Source organism: Brienomyrus brachyistius, chromosome 2, assembly GCF_023856365.1.
Source record: "Brienomyrus brachyistius isolate T26 chromosome 2, BBRACH_0.4, whole genome shotgun sequence".
NCBI classification, from domain to species: domain Eukaryota; kingdom Metazoa; phylum Chordata; class Actinopteri; order Osteoglossiformes; family Mormyridae; genus Brienomyrus; species Brienomyrus brachyistius.
Window position 1 is genome coordinate 48916853 of NC_064534.1, and position 24228 is coordinate 48941080.

At 46.1% G+C, this 24228-nt stretch overlaps 2 protein-coding genes across 14 annotated transcripts in view; both read right to left on the reverse strand.

Annotated features, from left to right (window-relative positions):
* si:ch211-102c2.8 (uncharacterized) overlaps window positions 1-3104 on the reverse strand; it is a 23905-nt gene extending 20801 nt beyond the window's left edge. For 5 of the 10 annotated variants that reach the window (XR_007383035.1, XM_048980493.1, XM_048980511.1 and 2 more), the window contains exon 1: window positions 1245-1323. Coding sequence is in view for 6 of the 10 variants with exons in the window: in XM_048980493.1 (XP_048836450.1) it covers window positions 1245-1322 (78 nt within the window). In the remaining 4 variants the exon portion in view is untranslated. Of the gene's footprint in view, window positions 1-980; window positions 1124-1244; window positions 1330-2949 lie in introns of those variants that run through there. The other 5 variants (XM_048980527.1, XM_048980543.1, XM_048980519.1 and 2 more) reach the window with 3 other exon arrangements.
* A 506-nt stretch (window positions 3105-3610) lies between these two features.
* The window catches only part of osbp2b (oxysterol binding protein 2b), a 50408-nt gene continuing 29790 nt past the window's right edge, over window positions 3611-24228 (reverse strand). For 2 of the 4 annotated variants that reach the window (XM_048980668.1, XM_048980688.1), the window contains 12 exons: window positions 19525-19732; window positions 19198-19392; window positions 18926-19046; window positions 18136-18202; window positions 14308-14457; window positions 13968-14213; window positions 13388-13508; window positions 11410-11513; window positions 8784-8879; window positions 8345-8529; window positions 7816-8036; window positions 3611-6849 (listed from right to left, as the gene is read on the reverse strand). In XM_048980668.1, the coding sequence (XP_048836625.1) occupies window positions 6707-6849; window positions 7816-8036; window positions 8345-8529; window positions 8784-8879; window positions 11410-11513; window positions 13388-13508; window positions 13968-14213; window positions 14308-14457; window positions 18136-18202; window positions 18926-19046; window positions 19198-19392; window positions 19525-19732 (1857 nt within the window). In that variant the 3' untranslated portion in view covers window positions 3611-6706. Of the gene's footprint in view, window positions 6850-7815; window positions 8037-8344; window positions 8530-8783; window positions 8880-11409; window positions 11514-13387; window positions 13509-13967; window positions 14214-14307; window positions 14458-18135; window positions 18203-18925; window positions 19047-19197; window positions 19393-19524; window positions 19733-22236; window positions 24218-24228 lie in introns of those variants that run through there. The other 2 variants (XM_048980697.1, XM_048980678.1) reach the window with 2 other exon arrangements.

Below are 24228 nucleotides of genomic sequence, written 5' to 3' on the forward strand. Positions count from 1 at the left end.
CACTTGTGATGTATTGTACTACCCACATATCAGGTTAAATTCAAAATGAATGTAGGAGCAATTAAGTGATGCTTTATTTGCCATTTACACAAGCACGTTGGAATGCTGCTTTAAGGACCTTGCACATGGAGCCAACGGAAATGTGAACCAACAACCTACCGATTGCAGAGGCCTAACATGTTGAGCTTTTTTAATTAAATGATGTTTTGAAATGATGAGGGGACAAAGAAAACCAAATGAGAATTTAGGGAGCCTGTCTTAATTCTCTTAATTATCGTAGATCAATGTTCACATCCTGTTCTCTGTGATCAGGAAGTGTCAGTAAGGTGACAGCATCTGGCAGGTAATGAGCAGCTACTCTCACAAGTCTCACGCTGGCGGTATCTGTACTGGAAAGGAGCCCAGACCACCCGCAGACTGAAAGAAGCTCACTGAATGGCTGTGCGCTGATGAGGAAACTTTCCAAACAGAAACAGAACTTAATAATCTGAGTATTAGATTTGAAAATAAAAATATAAGACAGAATACATATTAACTACTTATACCACCCCTCTGATCAAAATTAGCATGGAAATCGTCAGTTGTTTGCCTGGAAGCAGTATGACATATTTGCTGGGTCCTTTAGCAAGGCCCTAAACCCCAAAAATGCTTAAGGGTTGCCGGAAAAATGACTGACGCTGCACTCCAGGGGCAGAGTGAGACTGTATTTCAGCTTGGAGTGACATGATACAGACCGGCCCCAGGGGTGCCCCCCATGGTGCCTCTCCCCACAGACACTCCTAAATCAGCTGAAAACTTATTCAAGATACAGATTCATATTGGTAGCAAAACTGTTAACGGACACTTTCAGCAACAGTACCCAACTATGTGCAATTACACAATTTCTAAATTAAAATGAAAATACTCTACTTATTAAATGACAATCAGTTCTGGTATATTGTGTTGTCTAGAAACTTAAGAATATCAGACAAGGATTATACCTATTAAAGCAAGAGTGCCCTCCTTAGCAAGTCACTGATTTCCGCTACCATATTAACGAACCCATCAGTGGCCAAAGACATAAGAATGTTTTTCTCTGTAGACAGGATCAGTGTGTCCTGCTTTCCCCCAGGGACAAGACGATCTGTAAGATGATATTAGAGCCGTTATCATTCCCAACTTTAATGTTTTGAAGTTGTCTGTTGGATAATTTATAACAAAGGTGTTATTTAGTTATCGCCACATCAGATTCACAGGGGAAATACCTGGCCATGAAGACCCTCTCCTATCATTTTCTCTTTGTCTCTTTCCTTTTCTGAGCACACGACTTGACAAATTGCCATCTTGACAGTTGACCGGACGGGGGGGCGGGGCTTTTGACTTTACCATAGCGTGACAGACCAAACCATTTGTTACATTATAGGGATGAAAACTAAACGTATTTTTGACAAGGAAGTTTTACGAAGAAAAAAAAAATAACAAGCTTTTATGTAATTCACAAATTATATCAAAAGTTGTCATAAATATGTGTTTTGGACTAATTACTCTAACATACAACAGATTATTTAAACGCTACGGGGCCATATTTCCCCCGTCTGCGGCCACAGACATGACCATACATCAGTTAGATTCGGGGTTGTTTGCCTAGTGCTAATCCCACTTTTTTATTTTGTTCACTTGGGAACAGCATGTTAATAACGCTAGAAACACTGTGTATTTTAGGCAGTATGACATTCTGTAGGGCCAATCTCCTCCTGTTAATTAAGTCGTGTTCTAATGTTAACGGATTACAACTTCTCCTCACCTGTTCCAAACAAACAAATTAAGATACATTTCTTTTTTTGCCTTTGCTTGCTTTCTCGGCACCGCCTTGCGTTCTTTTCAGTTTGCCGTCCACTACAGTTAAGTGCAGATCGACCCTGAAATATCGATTTTATTTTATTTTTTTTAGATCTGATAGAATCGATTTTCAAAACGAATCATAACGTATAAGAATCACTCTTTACCTTGTAATTTAAACGTTATTCCTGGGAGCAGGACATGAACAGTACTCATGGGGGGAACATATATGTCACCCTGACCCCAAGCTGCAGATGGAGACACGTAAAAAGAATGACTATGTATGTGTGCATGTACAGTTGGCCCAATAGACTGAAGTTACAGGACGCTATATACTATGAAAACATAGCTGAACTACATTCAAACATACTGGCGCCCCTCACAATACAATAAATTAAGGTCGCATGGTGCAGTTTTCATGCCATTTTGCAGAATGTCGTGATTACTGACGTCGGTCAAAACAGCAGAAGTGTGGAAATAGTAAAGCCATGCGGACGTGCCCCCCATTCAGATTGGAGGGCAAATCTTCCTCGTCCGACACGTTTTTGTTACTCATCTCATTGTACACGAACCTCTTAAATAGGATTTGTCTTTAATCAAAATGAACCGACTGGACAAGCAAATACAGTCAAACAAATTAAATTGGCTCAGGTGGACATATGAGTATCAGCAATATTTTAGCTACGAATGAATTTGAATAACGAACTATGCCGAGGCCGGCGTTTTCAATATACACATCAGCAGCCAATGGAAAATAAAATGACCTAGGTTTCTTATTATGCAGTAAATAGTCAGGAACTTCATGCGTTAATATAGCTAACAGAAAACGAGCGTTTTGCAAAGAGTGTAGCGCCTTTTACACCTGCGTTGTTTAATTAAATAGCAATTACCTGCAATTTCAGCACAGAAACGCACTGAACCGATTTGATGTTCCAACTGGGATTAATAAATAATAACAGGCCTATATTTATTATTGTTATTATTAATAATATTGATGCACCTGCTGTTTTGCAAGAATTCGTTTTCGTTCGAATATCCTCCTTTTCGAAAGTCCGAAAGATGTCTGACTATGATCAGCGAGCATCTACCTGTTGTCTTCCAGCTAACCTGGCTGGGACGCGTTAACCTCACCTGATGGTTCCAGTTGTATTATCGCTGATGGCAGCGGCTGGATCTCACGCTTCTAGCATCAAGCAGGATAGTCGGTTTAAAGGAGGCTAGACTTGCCGGCTTCAATCGCATAGCAACCATCAAACAGTGGTGGGCCCAGTTACCCACGGGGCAGTTCTGTGCCTAAACCATTTGCCTTTGGTTGTCAAGGCGACGTGCGAGGCGGGAGCCAGAGCGCGAGGAATGTGTCGGTACCGAAACTGCTTAACAACATAAAAAGATAGCGGCGCCAGAAGTATTACTTAACTATGGCAGCTACAAAATTACCTTATCGATCTCCGCTATGGAATTTGCCTTAATTTAGTGGCGTCAATTTGAATAAAAGATAAATAAAAGCCTATACAGCAAACGAGAGCAGTGCCGGATGCAGAATAAAATCAGTGAAGGTGCACTTAAAATGCGGAGGCATGGTCCGCACGGCGAGCGTCTAAGTCACGGTTTGACTGACTACCCTACATTGCTATTTGAGGGTGGTATGTGCCTCTATAAACTTTGCTGCAAAAAATATGGCATTTTCCGTGCAGGAGTGTCTTTAAAATCTGGTGCTAAAATCTCACACAGCTCCGCGTCCACAGACACTGTAAATTTAAGAGACCATGCAACAAATACACAGGATCACCAACAGATTCAACAAAGGCTTTATTTTCTCATTTTAAATCACAGCTGAATCTTTTTTTCGTAAGACATTACATGTGTATAAATTAACGAAAAATAATTTAAAAAAGAAGAGGAAGAAACGGCCTCGTATGAGAAGCATGTCGGTTATCGGCTTTGCGGGTTAACCAGGTGACCGCAGCTCAGGTGTGAGAGGGCGACTCGGGCCTCGTAACTGCGGCCTTGCTTCATTACGAACCACGTGTGTGATCGGTGGTTGGGGCGGGTCTGGGATTGCATTCAGACGGGCCACGGTGCCGTCATCATTTCTTTCCCGTTTCAAGCCAGTCATGTCGGAAAGGAAAGTAAGGACTGTGTATAGCCTAGGACACACGCAAACTTACAGACACTCAACGCACGACAGCCCCACCAAGAATGGGAAATAAACCGAATGTAAAAAGAACAAAAAACGAGCAATCTGAACAGAGGGCGAAATAAATTACATCCGGCACGCATTTGCCGGTCTCACGGGGACTGGAGAGGACAGCGCATATTAGCAGCCACTTTGACTGCGGTCACCGAAGGGCAGTCCGCCGGCACAGGTCCCGCCGGCTCTCCTCCTAAAGCTACTCTGAAATAACCGATTTTAATTTATTTATATATATATATATATATTTCTTTATATATAATATATACATACACACAAACGTGTGCTTGAAATGTCATTTTCCCCAAAGGTTTAGTATTAACATTTGATACATTGAAAAAGTAAGTTATCTTTGTAAGTTAGATCCATCCCTGACAGTTGCACACCACATACTGTTAAGAGGAGGGTGAGCGGTCACGGTCGGGGGCTACCACGTTTCCTTTTTGCCCCGATGCTCAGTTAAGGGTCATTTCCACAGAGAGCAGTTGGACGTTTGAACTTAAGATAAAACACCAAACTAACCAGTCTGGTACTTCTTACTCGATTGCTATTCTCTGTTAAAATGAGATTTCTCATTTAACTGAGCACTGGTACACAGTGAAAACCTGTAAAAACCTCAAGGGCATGACCAAACACCCTTGTGGTAAGATATTTATTACGTATGTACAAATAGCACAGAAGATTATGCTGACTGTGGTTTGCTTACTTTAAAGAAAGGAAACTCTAAAATGACAAAAATGTCATCCTATTTCACTTTGTTATGTTCCTATTCTATAAAACTACAAATTGTATGCAGTTCCCTCTGTGGTTTATCTCTCAGGACATTATTTAGTGTGATGTGCTTGAGTACCGAACTGGACTGAAACAAACACAAAACTAACAATTAATGCACAACCAGACAGGCATTCTAAACAGAAAACTCTCCTCAACCCTCCTCTAACGTAAATGTATAATAAAAGAAACCAACATGTAAACACAGGGTGGTATTTCATCAAGCAGGACAGACAGATTAAGGTGAGGTCACACCTGAGTGTTTATCAGTATCTCAGTGTTTCCTGTATCTTGTCACAGACAGATGTCAGTAACTGTCTCTCTTCGGGTTGGTCTCCAATCACCCGTTTTTCATTCACGTGCTTATCATGTCTCACTAAATGAAAGCATAACTCACTAATGTAATAACTCCAGATCATTTTAAATGCAATGAAATACATGTGACACCCAAACTTTACTTCCAACCAAGTAAGCCAATTTACATTTACAACTTGCACTTGAATTTGTCGAAAAAGCAGATTCAATCTATAAACGGTGCATGTTAGTATTTTTTTCATGGTCATCAAGTATCATGATGCCAGATGGGATAAAATGGATCAAAGCGGGTTTATACACTCGCGCACAAGCACACACGCGCACACTCACTCGACAGGTAATATGGCTGTGACCTTCTTAGGACTGGTAAGCTATAGGTTCCTCAATGGTGACCAGGGTCAGTGGCACACTTTGGGTAAGTAATACTGTGTTTCAAAGAAGGTTCAGAGAAAGTTACAAATTACAGTTAATTTCCTGCTTGGGGAAAATATTTGACACACATCTTTACATGATCATATGTACAAGATGGGCAAAAAGATTAATTTTTTTTGTAAAAATATATGCACATAGGTGCATAAAAATACAATATATGTTAACATTTAAAATTAGTACTTCATTTCTCATGATGGGTAAAATAACTGGATTGTACCAAGGTAATTCACTTCATTAGCATCTTGTTTTTACCGTTGTTACAATGTAAAATAAAGTAGGTGAATAGTTCTGAAATATGACCTTTGAATTTCATACTGCACTCTTGTGACATAGTCCAAAGTCATGGCAACCATCACAAATATACCTCTTCTGAAGGGTGGAACAACCCTTTTGAAACAGTCTGATCAGAGGTGGGGGGGGGTGCAGAGAGGTGGCTGGGTCTTTCAGTATGTAGGGCATAATTTCGAGAAGATATTGCTGGGGGGGGGTCACATTTTACCTGTTCTCAGCAAGTTTAGTAACATCATCCACAACAGCAAACCCTAGTAATTAAAAAAATAATAATAATCTTGAGCTCTTCAAGCTGGGCAGGCTCAGATCCCATTCATATTCCTTTTGTGGAAGACATACAAAAAGGCTAAAATGTTAAATCCTGTTTTTGGTTTACCATGCCTCTTCTGTCAGTGAATAGCAGGCCCGCCCTCCCACTGCACACTGGCAAGCACGAAGCAGGACCAGTTGTGGGCTTGGATTCAATCAGTCTTCAGCAACACACTGCAAACTTGCTTGAGCTAAAGTGGGACTCTGCAGCATGTGTAGTGCTGCACTGTGGGAAATACACACGGTAAAGTTCCTGATCTTCCGGAAGCTTCAGCGGGCCGTGTCCTAGACAGAATAAGCATTGCTCCGAGAATCAGAACCCCAATCCGTGTGTGGGCACACGTCATGTGCGACACTACATCTGTAAAACATGAGGATGTTGCAGAGTCACTAAAAGGTCATATAGGGGCACCCTCTCCTGGTCTCCAGTTTGACAGTGAAGGTGTGGCGCACATATATATATATCTCACATACATGTCCATTCACGGTAGAGAGACCCTGCCTTCCCGCTGCTGGTGATGACACAGTCCGTAGCATTCAGCAGGGGAGGGGATGGTGATGTTGGGGGGCAGGGAGAATTCAGAAGATCTGAGGGCACAGACTCCAGTCCTGCTTTTCCTTGGCCTCCCAGTAGCCGCCAGCGTAAACAAAGCTGGCCTCCCCGGTGGCGGGATCCGTCCTCTTCCTGAACCAGATAGGCTGGTAGCCCTCGTACTCACGGCCTAGGAGAGGAGCGATACAGTTACTGTCGGACTGGGAGGGTAGGCGGTGTCAGCTTTATACAGGGACCCTAAAACAGCTCATAATATGATGACGCTGCTACCGTTAGCTGCCGAGATTGGTAAAAATAGCTTGAGTTGAAATCCCAGGGGATATGGTGGAGGTGGGGGGGGGGGGGGGGGGGGGGTTGTGCGCTACAGGGCACTGAAGACATAATCTAAAGAGATCCAACCTGCAGATCCACATTAGCAGACCCAGTACTGCCACGCCAGAGCGTCAGCACAGAATGGGTCCGCCTGTGACTTGGTGGACGCGAGCCCAGCCCTGGTCTTGCTCTAAGAGCAAACCCCACAGTGCTGCTGGAGGAACAGAACGAAATATGCTGGTAAATAAAAACCCTGTTTTAACCTCTCTCTCCCTCCGAGAAGCGGAATGTGGCTTTTAAAGTGAAAGTCAAACGCTAGAGGCACCAAAGACAACCTTGGCTGTCCGCAACACTGCACACGAGGCACTTCCCAGCTGCAAGCTTCCATGCCTGCAGGACATGAGATTGGGGTCGGACAATTTACGTGCAGATCCAAGAGCGTAGCCGGCCAACCAAATCGACACGTCACAGGCATTCTTTACCTTTTTGTGCGTTTGTCTGTAAACTGTTATCAAACATACCCCAATCTCCTGACTGTCAGCAGACAGGATTATCTATGGGCCCTTGCAAAGTGAAAGCTTAATATTGGTCCAAGCTGGCAGAAATGAGCTGAGGTCAGGCGTGGCCATCAGCCAGCTGTTATTTTGCAGTTCTGTGATTGTTAGAGGAATTTGTCCTTGGGAGACCTATGTTTATAGCTCATTCTGGCAGGTGGGGCTATATTTTGGGACCTTTACAGTCCATTTCTGCACTATACTCATTATTATCGCTGACCTTACTGCTCTTTCTGTACATTACTAAGCTCCCGCCTGGCCCGCCTCACCCTCCTCCAGCGCACTGTTTGCATCGGCCTCCCTCTTCCTCCTCACGGCCCGCTGCTTCTCCTCCAGCCGCTGCTTCTCCACGTTGGCCTCGTCCCAGCGGCCGGCCTCCATGAGACGCTGGTCGGGTCGCAGGCGGCTGTCTGTGGGCCCCATACCCTCCTCGGGCTCATTCAGCGTCAGCGCCAGTGAGGAGAAGTAGTACATCTGTTCTGCGTTCTCCCTAAATTGAGGAGAGGGGAAAAAGCGATCACCAGAGAACCATCTCACATATTACCTGCCATTTTTCTGTAATATTACCCTTTATTACTCTGATAGCCCCCATTGCACACCCCATGAAAACCCCAATTCTCCTGCTGTACTTCAGCAGTAATAACACTTATAACTTCAATGATAAAGCCCTCAAAAATATTGCGGTGGCTTCTTACAGTTTCCCTGAGGGAGTGCTCTGCTTTATCTGGGATCCGGTTAACTCAAGATCATTAACACTGGCAACACGAATGCCAGATGCATGGAGGAGGGTTTACATACGGCAGGGGGTACTTCTTCCAGAGCAGCTTGGGTGTCAGGGTCTGGTAGACGGTCTTCTGCTTGCCCTCGGAACTGCTGTTGCCACGGCTGCTCTGCACGATCTTAGCACTCTCCATCTTGTCATCCCACGTGCCGGAGAGAATGTAGTGTGCCTGGCCGTCGGTGTCCATCACCACGCCCGTGACCTGGCAATGAGCAGACGGCCAAACTGGACGATGCAAATTCACACTAGCTAATGAATTAATTTAAACACTCAGCTGTTGTTTGAACGCAACGGTTGATTAAAGAAGGAAATATCATACTGACCAGTAGAGGGCATCACTACCAAAGCAATTAATTTCTGGTACATTACAAATGCTGCACCGTAAGGTCTGGGCTACCTTTGTGACTAATCCTATTATAGTGAGGAGCTGCTCTCTCTCCAAAGGTCCAGGCTCACCTTGCGTGGGACATCCCGGGAGAAATAGCTGTACGGGGAGAATTTGAGCTGACAGGTCTCTTTGGTCTTGTGGTTGACGATGTCGATGTCCCCCGACTGCAGAAAGAGGGAGACAGGGGGAGAAAAGATTTTTAGGAATGAAATAAAGAAAAATAAATGGGTTACTGAATGGTACACAGATGATGGAGGGATTGAAAGAGAAGGATGGTGAGCAACAGAGTGATGGAAAAAAAGTCAGAGAACGACAGACGTTGGGTAAGCAAGGAAAGTCAGTGACTCCAAATCACAGTGATGGGGTGTGTGACTCCACGGTCCAACCAAGCAAACAGTCACTAAAATGAAAGCTCCCAGGGGTCTGGCAGAGGTGAATCTAAGATGGGCTGGCCAGAAGTGGGGGGTGGTTTTCAGTCATGAGAAAGGGGTGGGCAATCACACATGCGGGGCCTCCTGTGGACCGGCAGCTCTAACTGTGTCAGCTGCACTGCTCCTTTGGCAGGGGGGGGATATTTTTGGAAATGAAAGTGGGGTAAATCCAAAGAGACACAGATGACTTTTTATTGGCAATTGGTACCCAGCTGGACAGAAGAGAAGAGCGATGGTAGGATTGTACATGAGAAGAGCGTGCAAGAAGCGCGACAGGAGCGTGTGAGGAGCGTGCAAGAAGCGCGACAGGAGCGTGTGAGGAGCGTGCAAGAAGCGCGACAGGAGCGTGTAAGAAGCGCGACAGGAGCGTGTGAGGAGTGTGTAAGAAGCGCGACAGGAGCGTGTGAGGAGCGTGCAAGAAGCGCGACAGGAGCGTGTAAGAAGCGCGACAGGAGCGTGTGAGGAGTGTGTAAGAAGCGCGACAGGAGCGTGTGAGGAGTGTGTAAGAAGCATGACAGGAGCATGTAAGAAACGTGACAGGAGCATGTAAGAAGCATGACAGGAGCGTGTGAGGAGTGTGTAAGACATGACAGGAGCATATAAGAAGCGCAACAGGAGCGTGTGAGGAGCGTGCAAGAAGCGCGACAGGAGCGTATGAGGAGCGTGTAAGAAGCGCGACAGGAGCGTGTGAGGAGCGTGTAAGAGGCGCGACAGGAGCGTGTGAGGAGCGTGCAAGAGGCGCGACAGGAGCGTGTGAGGAGCGTGCAAGAGGCGCGACAGGAGCGTGTGAGGAGCGTGCGAGGAGCGCGACAGGAGCGTGCGAGGAGCGCGACAGGAGCGTGCGAGGAGCGCGACAGGAGCGTGCGAGGAGCGCGACAGGAGCGTGCGAGGAGCGCGACAGGAGCGCGACAGGAGCGTGCGAGGAGCGCGACAGGAGCGTGTAAGAAGCGCGACAGGAGCGTGTAAGAAGCGCGACAGGAGCGTGTGAGGAGCGTGCAAGAAGCGCGACAGGAGCGTGTGAGGAGCGTGCAAGAAGCGCGACAGGAGCGTGTAAGAAGCGCGACAGGAGCGTGTGAGGAGTGTGTAAGAAGCGCGACAGGAGCGTGTGAGGAGCGTGCAAGAAGCGCGACAGGAGCGTGTAAGAAGCGCGACAGGAGCGTGTGAGGAGTGTGTAAGAAGCGCGACAGGAGCGTGTGAGGAGTGTGTAAGAAGCATGACAGGAGCATGTAAGAAACGTGACAGGAGCATGTAAGAAGCATGACAGGAGCGTGTGAGGAGTGTGTAAGACATGACAGGAGCATATAAGAAGCGCAACAGGAGCGTGTGAGGAGCGTGCAAGAAGCGCGACAGGAGCGTATGAGGAGCGTGTAAGAAGCGCGACAGGAGCGTGTGAGGAGCGTGTAAGAGGCGCGACAGGAGCGTGTGAGGAGCGTGCAAGAGGCGCGACAGGAGCGTGTGAGGAGCGTGCAAGAGGCGCGACAGGAGCGTGTGAGGAGCGTGCGAGGAGCGCGACAGGAGCGTGCGAGGAGCGCGACAGGAGCGTGCGAGGAGCGCGACAGGAGCGTGCGAGGAGCGCGACAGGAGCGCGACAGGAGCGTGCGAGGAGCGCGACAGGAGCGTGTAAGAAGCGCGACAGGAGCGTGTAAGAAGCGCGACAGGAGCGTGTGAGGAGCGTGTGAGAAGCGCGACAGGAGCGTGTGAGGAGTGTGTAAGAAGCATGACAGGAGCATGTAAGAAGCGTGACAGGAGCGTGTGAGGAGTGTGCAAGAAACATGACAGGAGCATATAAGAAACATGACAGGAGCGTGTGAGGAGCGTGTAAGAAGCGCGACAGGAGCGTGTAAGAAGCGCGACAGGAGCGTGTAAGAAGCGCGACAGGAGCGTGTAAGAAGCATGACAGGAGCATGTAAGAAGCATGACAGGAGCGTGTGAGGAGTGTGCAAGAAGCATGACAGGAGCGTGTGAGGAGGGTGTAAGCAGCATGTCAGGAGCATGTAAGAAACATGATAGGAGCGTGTAAGAAGCATGACAGGAGAGTGTGAGGAACATGTGAGGAGCTTGACAGAAGCATGTGAGGAGTGTGTGAGGAGCGTGTAAGGTGCATGGGAGGAGCATGACAGGAGAGTGTGAGGAGCGTGTAAGGTGCATGGGAGGAACATGACAGGAGAGTGTGAGGAGCGTGTAAGGTGCATGGGAGGAGCATGACAGGAGAGTGTGAGGAGCACGTATGAGGAGCATTAGAGGGCACAGGGATGGCTCAGACCTGGTCGATCCACAGCTTGCCCACGATGATGTTGTGCACAGTGGATGTGACCTTATGCCACACATAGTGGTTCCCCGAGGCATGGAACTGCAGGTGGATGGCGCCTGCAGAGAGGAAGGTGATTAAGCCACTTTCACAAAAAATATACAAACATGAGCAAATACAAAACCAAAAAAAAATAAAAATAAATAAAAACTTCAAATGCCAGACAACAAGGCTGCACAATGCCCGTCCTGGGGGGTGTATAATGCCAGTCTGGGCTCTTAACCAATTACCCTACTGCAGTAATTAACTGGATAAGTCACCTCACCTAGTGTATCAGTGTTAATCAGTCTCCAATTAAAACAAGTCATCTAAAACATGTAAAATTAGAGCCTTCCAGGAGCGAGTGCATCCCTAATGCGGAAACATGGATGAGAAGGTGTGTTACAATGCTGTGAGCCATTCCACAATCCATGTGAATGCTTCTTTGGTCAAATCATCTTTTAAATGAAATTTAGATCTGCTGTGGGGGCATGAATAAATTAAGCCTGATGGAGCACTCGAGGAAATGACGTCCGGCAGGGTGACATTGTTACATTTTATGCCACCTGTCAGCATGGGGGGTTTATATTACAGACCCTGTTCTCAGAGGGCTTGCAGCCACAGCACCATCTTCACACACAGCACTGAAAAAGTACCTCTCTCCCAGAATTCACTGCTCCCCCAGCTGCAATAATAAAGTCAACACCTCATACAGAGATTGTTATAGGTCCTGGTCGCTGCTCCTCTGATTAAAAGCATAATCAGTCAGCAGGATGTCAATCATGTTGCTCAGTGGGCCATTTTAATGGTGCCAAGCAGTACACTGGTGAGGAGATTCCTGCTGTTGGATCCAAAAATCATCTGAATTGGCCCAGTTAATTATCCAGAACACCAATTTCTATGTTATGTAAGTTACTTTGGGAGACTGGGTTGCACCAACATGATTTAACTTTTAAACTGAATGAAATCAAGATTGATCTACTAACCCTGTTGCATCAAAATTTAAATCTAGTTTAAATTTAGTTTACATTTCATTCTGGTTAAATCTAAACCTTCTCAGTTTCATTTCCACTTAAATTTAGTTTAAATTAAAGTGTGTTGCACCAGTGAATTTACACAGTACTGTATAAAGCTGGATTAGCAGTTATATTTAAACCACTCCTTGAGGAAGTTTAGGTCTGTTTCAGTTTCAGACAACATAGCTGCATTTCTTTGTTGCCGGAAAATTCAAGACAGGTTAAACCCAAGTGCATTTTATAACAATGGTAAGTTTTTCCAGTGGTATAGCTTTACAAAAGAGTCTGTCATATACCTCAATGTGAAGGTTGGACCAGCTATTAAGCTTGGAAGTGAGGACCTCTGCTGTACCTCCACTTCTCCAGCTCCTGGTAGCTTTGCGTTTTTGTTACAGGGAATTTTCAAATGGTTCACAGGGATCTTTTTGGAATTCACAAGTCCACAATCTACAGAATTGTCAGCAGTGTATAAAAGGCAACTGCATGTGTTAAAGTTTCAATACATTCATTCTGAACCAAGGAGGGAGATAACAGCTGGATTATATGGGAGAGCAGGTTTTCCCAGAGTAACTGGAGCTATTGACTGCACCCACATTTTTATTACTAACCCAGGTTGTGAGAATGGGGATTTTTTTTATAATCGAATGGATTACTGCTCAATTAATGTCCAAGTTGTGTGTGAAAAGTAAATCAATATAACTCAGGGCAAAAGTGTGATAAAAGAAGCAGCTTTTATTTTAAAAAGTTCATGAGACATTTACGCCAAGTTTATTTAGGGTCATTTTTATTCAGCCTAGGATGCAGCATGAATTTGTTCACATTTCATCGGAATCCATCATAGTGGATAATAATAACACTAAGTCACACCTATGTGTTGGAGTGTAAGGTGAACAAGACAGGGTTACCATGGAGATGCCCTACTGACACGGCAGTCTTACCCAGAGGCATGATGGACAGGTATTTTCCACGGAACTTGCTGCTGATGGTAATCTCCTGCCACAGTGACCAGCCACGCAGTGACTGCACATGGTGGGCCGCCGCCGGGGGGTGGTGACTAACCTAAGGGGGCATATCAAAGTGCAGTAGGTTTAGCAACTCCACCAAGTGTCAGCCTCTAGCTCTTCTTGTGACTCTTTCATTGTGCCTGTTACGCACATATACGGTTTACGCCTATATGATTCTGCATCTTTGAGTATGGGTTTGCTGCTGGTCAACCAGTAGGAGGCACTCACAAACAGACTGGATACATAATAAGAAACGGATCGACCAAGATATTGACTGAGCTCAGAATAAAACTGCCTGGTGTTTTTATCATAAAGAACTGGGCCTCTCCCTATGTGTGCAAGCCAGACATTCAATCTGCACATGTTATTCTTATTTTCTTTACGTATTTCCATCATTTGTTATAGAGAGCTCTCAGGGGAACTCATTTCATTGCATCTAGTTGTGCATTTGATAAATAAACATTGACTTGTTTTTCTGTGACCAGCCCCCCCCCCCAGTCAGCCTCAGCTTCACCTGCTCACAGAGGGAGCGATAGCCATAGTCTTCCAGCCGGTCCAGCTCGTAGGTCTCCCCCAGCAGCGGGTTGAAGGGCTTGGCTGTGCGATGCACAGTGGTAGAGTAGGAGGACACAGAGAAGGCTGCCACATAGCACATCTGCTCCAGAGAGCTGTCACAGCGTGCCGCCTTGTCCAGCAGCTCGTGGTACTCCAGGTCCTCCGTCAGCCGCTGTAGCATGGACAGCGGCTCGTTGAAGTTCACCTGCGGAGAGGTGGGCAGCGGCAGGTCGTTTATACCCAGAATGCATCATGGTTCCTCTGCTAATAAGAGCGGCGATTTGGGGAGGCTGACTCACGGGCATGGGGATCTTGGAGAGCTCCTTGCCGATGCAGTTCTTCATGATGCTCCACAGGTTGAGTGAGTAGTTGGGCTTGTCCGGGATGCGGCTGCGCCTGCTCCTGCGCAGCTCCTTCCCTACCGAGGAGTCGTTACAGGTGGGGGACACCTGTGGGAAGGACCGCTGTCACTCAGTCATAGGAACATGCACAGGCAGGACGAGCAAAAGCAGGACAGGATGCTAGGTACTGCGAGTAGTGGGTGATTGAAAAAAATGACAACTGCTGCAGAATAAGGAGACTACTAAGGGAAGATTCCAGAAAACCGAGCAGGGTGCTGAGGGGATGGGGCAGATATGGCTCTGCCATTTAAGAGCCAGTGGCAGGGCAGTTACTGTGAGACTCTAATGGGGGTCCAAGCACTCCTGCTCGACCACAGCTGCGTCTGGTGCAGGTGATCACACTGATTCAGCCCAAATAGGACCTGTTATAGATGGAGAATTGAACAACTCTTAAGTGCTATACTATTTGTCATGCTAATAATGCCAACAGCTTCCAGCTATTCTTGTGTCCATAAATAGTGAAAAACAGGTCATGATAACAGGCCCCAGAGACCATTTAAATTTGTCGTGTGTCTTTCTGGTACTGCACATGGCAGATGACAGAGAGGTGAAACTTTCTGGCTGCCTGCTCCTCCAAGCGGGGCAAACCTCACCCAAAAGCCACAAGTGGGGTCACATCCAAACACTTAAATCACACCGGAGTTTAACAGAATTGAACGAACAAAAGGCTTTAAACGTCCCGCCTCCTGCCAGAGCAGCGGGTGTCTAAGATGGCTGGGGAATCATTTTCACTGCTCACCTGGCAGAGCCCCATGATGCGGATGACTGATGGTCATCGCCAATCAGCCGCATTACTACTCTGAACAGCAGGCAGGCATGAAAAGCCCCCCAGCGTGCGGATGGCAGCCTCAGCTTTGACACACTCATCAAAGTGCATGCTGCGTGTGCTGCAGAAGCCCGTGGAAAAGCGCTGTCAGCATCCCACAAGCGCAATAAACTCCCCTGGAATTTGCCACTAAAGTTAGAGCTGCCAGATGTAAATGGCTACGACTACAAAAGTCATCAAAAATTACTGGGGGATGAAATGATGTGGTTGGTCAAGAAAATAGCACATTAGCCCCCCCACCACTGCTCTCCCCCTTTCTTCCATGGCATATAGCAGTAAAGTATAGTAAGGCAATGACGTAAACGAGTTAACCATTAACTTGTAGTCCCTGTTTCCACACTATGGCTTAGGGTAAAGGGTACTGCAGGATTGCTATGTCAATGACCCTCTCGGAAGTGGTGGCCAGGTGACCCCTGTTATTCCATCCTCATTGGCTACCCCTGTGCCACATGTATATACATATAAACCACAGGAAAAGCCCTATCCACCAAAAACCCTGCCATTGTTCGTCTGAGGTATAATTTCAGAGTTTCTACTTAGTGCACTTTGGAGTGATTGCAAAATTATTGCCGCTGCTGCTTCAGAATTCAGAATATTGTGAAGTTGCAATTACATGACTCTGCAGAGAGCTTTCAATATGAAATGAAAGATACAGGAAGCGGAGATGCGTGACAAGACGCATCCGTGCACACACCCAACCTGGTCGGATGTCTAAGGGCCTACACGCCCAATGAACGGGAGACAGAAACAAGAGAAAAAGACAGAGAGGAGAGAAGTGAGAGAAAGGTAGATTTATCTAGCTAATGTTAGACATATAGATTTTACAGTTCATAGAAACATTCGCAATGTGACATATTAACTAGAGACAGTTCTCTAACACAGGTCTACAAAAAAAAAAGTCAGGTGCCAAGGTTTTTTGAATGGATTGAGGGTATTTTGAGGGTGCTGAAAGGATCAAAATCCCATTACTTTGTTGAACTAGTTCTAGTTTTTGAGATACTGGACACCCATGAAAATAATGCATTCCCCCAATGTAACTTGTGTGTGATAACAATCGCAATAGCTTTTGGTCTGTCTGTTGACTCTTTAACAGTGTGTTAGGTAATGAAATATCCCATATAATATTCAATGTATTTCAATCTGTAGGCCTACAATGCTATAAAAGCAACTGTTTAAAGCCAGAATTCATCTGTGAATTTGCAGAGGAGAGAAGTCGGCTACAGTACAAGTTTGTCGACCCAGTCTTGGTTTATACCCAAAAGGTTCTGTCTTAACAAGTATATAAATACATGTAAAAATTATGACTTCATCAAGAAGAGCCAGCATGAACAATCCTGATGTATTCTGCTACATCTGAGGAGAGAACACGGCTGAAAAACAACTAAACGGGTAACTGCTTCAAGTACATTTGTAGATCATTCCCTGGACTGAGCATGGAAAACTAAAAGCGGGAATCTATGATGGTCCTCAGATTTGTAAACTCATTGAACGATTCCAATTTTACCAAATGCATGAATGACACTGAGACTTTGGCCTGGAAGAATTCCGTCTCTGTTGTGAAGAACTACTTCGGTAATCACAGAGCAGACAATTATGAAGAATTGGTGCTTGCTAACTTCAGAAATTTGGGAGTTAATAAAAAGTATAAAGATGCACTCCATAGCCATTTAAACAGATTTCCAGATAACCTGGGAGACTTCAGCGAGGACCAAGGCGAGAGGTTCCACCAGGAAATAAAGGTGATGGAGGAGAGATATCAAGGTAGAGGGGATATACACATGAAGGCAGACTACTGTTGGAGTCTCAAATGTGATTGCTCCAATGACACACATAAAGGGAAATCGCATAAATAGCGTTTTTTGAAGCATTGAAATTAATAACAATTAATAACTAATTAATACTGTATTAATGAATCAAATCATACATAACTTTTTCCTGTCACTGTTAGATATTTTACATTTCTTTCTTGTATGATGTTACACTTTTTTACTTACTAGTTGTAACAAATGAAAATATTCTTGCAATTCTGAATGCCTTTCAAACAAGTTGTGTTAATTAATTAACTATTAAATATCTCAGAAACTAGAACCAATCTGGCACAACTGAAGTCATATTCTTAATCAGGACCATAAACTTTATATAAAACCATTCAAACATCGTTGGCACCAAAATCACTGTATACTAGTGTAATTATTATTGATATATCATGAAATAATGGTTCAGCTAACCTAACATTAACGAACTCAGTGAATCATAATACTGGTAACATTACTTCAATAAACATCAATAATTTAAAAATAACTGTCAACAATGTTTGCACAAGCTATGTTTTAAAATATTGCTGCATTTTCAGATGAATGCGCTAAAATATTTCCCCAAAAAGAGAAATGTGCGCAATGTTGATGAGGAAGATAGTCAGGAGGACCCCGTTGCTCAAAAAAACTAGAGGAGAAAATCAGCCTTAGTCTGTATTCTACAGGTTCCATGTCAAGGATGCGATGATTAGTGAAGTTCGGCAAACTGACTGCAGACCTGGCCTTTCTGGCTGCTCTTACGCCTGCCTGCTGCCCCTCCCCTTTACACGAGATGCTCATCACCCCTAGCACAGTTGGCTCTCCTCTCTGGCCTGTGGTCCCTCGCATTTATGTGGCATGATTAGTCTGATTCTTCAGATATCTGCTTGTTGACAACCTGACATGTGCTTCAAAGTAACACAATGATAGACTCCTACAGTAACAATGATTGTCGGCTGTATGTCAGCTAATCATCTCATGTGAGAAACAACTGGCCTATAAATTTAATTTACGACCTGATTTGAAAAGATTATTCTGGAGCTCTTATGCTAACTGACACAGTGCTGCAGGCCACCCAACAGCACAGAGCAAATGAAAGAGTCTCACGTTGTCGTCATGGTTCCAGTCGCTGGGGTGACCTCCGCTTGCTCCGCTCAGGTTGCTTACGGATCGTCTGAAATGCACAGAACTCAGCAAAGTCACCGCTAGGGTCTGAGTAATCATTTTACACAGACACGTGTGAACTCACACGTACTCAGAGTGAAATGAGCAGGGTGACAGTGAGAGAGCCTTGAATAGAGGGAGAGAGACAAAGAGAGAGAGAGAGAGAAAGAGTGATAGAGAGTTGACAGAGAGACAGGGTGACAGGGAGAGACAGATAGATCTTGCGAACACAGAACACAGGAGGAGACACACACATACATGCCGATGCACACAAGCACATCCAACGAGTTTCTGTCTGCTTGCATCCTCTCCATGACCATCAAGGAAGCTACTGACAGGACAAGGATGCTGCTGACCAGACAGAAGCGACGGGCTGACCCAGATCTATCAAGTGAATATGCGGGATGTCACAGAGGGAGGCTGACAGCTCTGAATTTAGTTCTAAAGGCAGAACAGGCAAGAAAAAAAACCAACAGTACACACCTAGAATTGGGGCAAAAAAATAGAAGCTTAAAACAATAGTTATGGCTAAATGAAGCCGCATGAACCATTTGCTGTATTTTTTGACCCCTCTAGATGGTGCTCTTGGTTTGCTTTGAGGCATGATTTGGTCCCGTTTTCTTTAAACAGAGAACACTATGAAATGGAGACATGGGAGGAAGAGGACATGGGGGTAGTGAGGCACTTGATTACTGGATTGTTGTGGCAACAGTGTTTGCGGGTTCCGGCTTACTTGTGCTGGGTGTGGTCTGTGGCGGTCACGGTGATAAAGGCAGGCGCGTCCTCCATGGCGTCAAAGTACTCCGTATCCTCATCTTCGTCACTCGCTTCCCCTTTCTGTGGCCGTTCACTGCCTGCGGGGGGCACAAGGGACATAGTGACCTTGCCACAGGTGAAGGATGTGAGACCGGCTGGATGTGGCTAGCCAGTCCTGATAGGTGACACACTGTAACAAGTCATATCTAATAAGGTGATGGTGTTTTTAAACGAGGTGTGGAAACCGACCAAAGGTGGGACCTGGTGGGCTTTTATGGTTGATACAGCCTTGGTATCTCGCTATGCAGCGCTCAGAACGTTCTGGAAGCACGAGGACAGCATCAGCCGCAGCTGCAGTAGAAACTGGAACCCAACTGGCGGCCCGCCCGAGGGCTCGGGGTATGTAACGCAGAATTTGACAGTTCGAAGAATCGGTTACGCCACCTGTGCACAGGTGGGTAGTAAACTAAGCTAGATAAACATGGCTGTCGCTCAGTTAGAAAGCCCGCAATGGCCAATGGGTCATGAGAGCAAAGCAGAGAGCAGGCAGGAGGGCAGGCGGTGAGGAAGCCTCACCCTTGGCCGGGGCGGGAGCGGCGGCGGTGGCAGGTGTATTGGCTGTCAGTGGAGGGCCCTCCTTCCAGGCCCTTTCCAGGGTGTTGTGTTGCTTGGCCAGCTGCTCGATGGTCTCCTCCAGGCGGCTGCGCTGCTCACGCTCATGCTGCAGGGCGCGCTGCCATCGCCGGCTGTGCGTCTCCGCTAGATCCAGGAAGTCGCGGCAAGCCTGGACACATGCACATGCACACAGACTACACAGCATCACTCAGCCGCTCTGCAGGTTTACCTCGACGGTTAAAACCTCTCTTTATACTTCAAATAACATTATTTAGAAACATTTCAAATCAGTATCAGTGATTTCAGCAGCTTCTTGTTGCCACATGGGGGATAAAACCCAACCAGGACGCAGTTCTGAACTCAACAAAGTGCTCAGAAATGTCAAAGTTCAGGGAAAATAAAAATGAAAGTGCAGGGCTGATAGGATTGGTGACACAATCTTAGTTTCTTTTAAATAACTTTAATATTAAATATGAGAACTGAAAAAGGTTAAGGGTTATTAAAATTGTTATTTAAAAAACGGACATGATGAGTCCCAAAATATTTTCAAATATACTTCTGACATCTGTGCTTCCTAATGAAAGTCAGGTGCTACGCTCCCCCCCCGTGCTGACCTGGGATCAGTGGAATATGTCCAGGCTGGGGGTGGCTTATGTTCTAAAACCCGTGAGCCACGTTTGCCCCAACGACTCGCCTGCTAATCAGAGGTCACTCAGCCACTGAGGGGCCACAGGGCCGTCAGACATGCTGGCATCTCTCTGTTGAAGACTGTTCCCAAAATGGCCCCCACGCAAAATGTCTAGTTTTGATTCTGCAATCAAAGCAATGGGTCGGTGGCTTCGCATAGTTGGACACTCTGCATTACATCACCAGTGTCCTCGGTGACACAGAGCTCCACGTTCCACTAGAGGAATGCAAACATTCATATGGTGAAACGGCAGGTGCTTTTTTTTGTTGTCCCCCTCACCCCAGAACAGCCACAACCCTCAGAAAGAAAGCTTACCATCACCCCCCGTGATGTAAACACAAGAAAACACTTTCATACACTCCATCAGTACAAGACTCAAGAGTTGAGATCTACCTGGCATGTAAATGACTATAAATAATTAAATAAAAAGCCGGTTCACAGCCTGCTCAGGCAGCACATGAAGCCAGGCCCCTGAAGGGCACACTATAGATACGTCTCTAAGAATTCCTGGGCTGCTGACCACGCCCTCTACCACCTCTCATCCTAGTGCCCACCCCCCCCCTCAAAGCTGAACCTTCAGTGAAGTGTTTCAGTCAGCCTGGAGCACAGGCCAGGGAGCTGGGATGCAAGAGAGGTACGCTTACCTTCAACCGAGCCGGCACGCAGTATCCCGAGCCTACTTAACGACTTCTGCGTAAAAATCCCATGTGACTGTCTCACTTCCTCATTCTGACAGAGCCATGTGAAAGTGAGACATTTCAACAAAGGGGAAGGAGGGATTACATGGGATTGGTAGCCTGTTGAGGCCATTGACAGCTTTTGGGATGAGCTGATATACATGCATACAGCAGTAAGAATGACCCAGGGTCGACACTGTCTGAGGCTTGGTGAGAGCCGGGACAGGGGGCTGGGGGTACCCACTCTCTTTTGGTCTCTCTCTCAGCACAGCAGGTACTGAGATCAGCATCTCTCTCATGATCAAGAGATCAGCATCTCTCTCATGATCAACACACACGGTTTCACTGGGGGGGGGAGACTCAACATGTTTCCTGAGCTTCTCACATGATCCAACCACAACAGCTTATACTGTTCCTACGGTCAGCACGAACACGACACCACCATGGTGCGTGACCCTGCCGATGTTTCACTTTTGTGCGAGAGCTGCTTGCTTCAGCTGGACAGGGGAGTTGAACGGGTCAGAACAGCCCAGGCACAGTTTCTGTCCCGCAGGCCAGTGAAGATATGATTCCAAAACCCCAGCAGCAAGCTCAAAATGCAGCAGGTGCATTGCAGCTGTAAGTGGGCCCAAGAGCCCAGGGGATGGGGGCCCCCGCCTTCCACACATTGACCCCCCTCCCCCTGTTTAGGCTTACTCTCTCCACCTCCCTTTCTCATTGCAGCCAGCAGAATGACATACATTGCAAAAGCAGCTGCACAGAGGTGGACATGACCCCAGAACAGTGGGAAGGGCCCTCAGCCTGCTGTCACCCCCCCCCCCCCCCCCCCCACACACACACACAACCAAACATTCAGTTGTTTATTGGCGAGAAGTCAGCGTGGCACTTACTAATTTATTTTAAAAAGTATAACACAGTAGTTTCTACATAATTCTAAGCAAGTGATACTCTTTAAATGCACTATAATGCACATTTGACATTTATTTTGGAATATACAAGAACTTAGAACTAAAGATAAAAACCAAATATTTACACACATTATACAGTCATGGTGTTACCGGATTTCACCACCTGCCCACTCTGGCCAAGTTGTCCAATTACACCGCTCTGCCAAAGCCGAACCTCGGCAGGTGGACCAGCCCGATGTGACATTTACAGAGCTGAGGATGAGTGGGTAAAGTAAGACCGCAACTCGAGCCCCCTGTGCGTTTCTTTCCTGCAAAAGTCAGAGCTGGAACCATGAGCCCAACCACCCCCCCCCTGCACTCCACCCCACCCAAAAGGAAAAGAGGCACAAACAGGACAAACCTTGTTCATCTGTCCAGCAGGAGGATTTTTCCTTCTGTAGTGATTGGAACAGGGGGCAGACAGCACTGCAGCTAATGGGGGGAGGGGTGCTATTCCTGTTCTCCCCCCACAGCAGATCTGGTAACAGATCTAAATCAGCACACTGGTCACTGGCAGTCACTGTGCCCCCTCCCACTACAGCCAAACACACCCCAACACATAAATCTCTTAAACTAATAATAAAAAACATAAATCAATAAAATTCAGCCATCCCATTCCAGCTCCTTATCCAATACAGGGTCACAGCTTAGAGCCTCTCCCAGGAAGCAGAGGGTGCAGAGAAGGAAGACCACTCCATCACAGGGTGGGTGGGCACACACACACACACACACAATACAGCTGCAAAACAAAAAAAATGGATGAGAGAATAAAAGACAATCCCGTACATGTCCACACGCACGTATGTGCATGCACAGTCTCACATATGTACACAGCCCAACTCCCTCAGCTGCCAAGGAAGATAATAACAAAATGTTATCTTGGTTGGGGGATCCCTCCCCCCCTACCTCGAGTGGCACTTGACATCACTGATCACAGGATACCTTGAAATTAACACTGAATACATTACTTGATGATAGGTGAAATACGCCTCCACCTATGAAGAGGAGGGGGAATGGGTGACAGGTCACGTGACAGATCGTCATGTGTACCGCATTCCACTCCCAATGAAGGCATCAGTGTAACTCAGCCCCAGTAACCACAGCCAGACCATGACGGCCGACCGCATGTCTAGGTGTCACTGCAACTTTCCCAGGTCTTCCTTGCTATCCCCGTGACATTGCGTTACACTCCAGAATAAACCAGATCCGAGACGCTGTGTAACACAGGCAGAGCCCATGGGGTGGCACTCCCGGGGGCCAGGGCAGGCTGGTGGCTGCTCAGAAAGCTGTAGACAGGTAGAAGGGGTTTGTACTGTAGGTGTACCCCAGCATTGTGTCCTGTACTGCCATCCCAACACAGCACTGACCAGGATAAGCGCTTGGGAGAAGGATGGGTGGATGGACCGTTTTCTCTGATGAGCCATGGTATTAATTACATATACTTAAGGAGCACAGATCTGCATTTTTCCAGAGGGGACAGAATCGACACTCTGGCATGACACTGCATGGGAAAGCAGTGCACTTAAGTCGCAAATAAAAAATCTTACTACTTTGCACCTACATTAATTCAGTGTTTCACAGTCCACTCCATAGGAGCCCACAGACAATCCACATTTTTAATCCTACCAGGAGCTGGGAGGGCGCAAAAATGTGGACTGTTTGGCGGGGAGCTCGGTAGGAGCAAAACTCATGGACCGGCTGTGAGTCCCTGAGGACGGATTAGGAAACACTATTAATTCATTGTTATTATATTCCCTACAATGATATTGACTGGAGATGACGATTACTGTATGCAATCACAGCAGCGAGGATGATAATTAGCTAACTACATTAACAGCTACTGTGCTCACACTGATTATCCCTCTGATGGTGATTAACACTATATTACCAGTTATTGTACTCACGCTGATCCTAGCATTTGGAGTGATGGTTACCATAACTTACAAGGACAATCACTTTCCAGGTGACAGTAATTGTATTCTCAGCAATAACATTAATCTTTAACAATAACAATTGCATTCCAACTAATATAAATGCTAACAATATATTACACTAACTGGGATCATCACTCTAATCTGACAGTGATAAACATTATATTAAAAAATTTTACTCACAAGGATCATAATGCTGACAAAAATAGTTACATTACTCTAGCTGATTAAGGCCTTGAAGGTGATAAGTTACCGTGTTTAGAATAGCAAACAGCAGTCGTATTTGCATGGATCATAAAGCTGACAGGGATGGTTACTATACCCTGAATGATTATTGTTTTTTGAGGTGTTAGTCACTCTGATTAAAAGTAACTAACACCAAACAAATAGTTGTTGTACTCAGATGGATCATAGCACCGGCT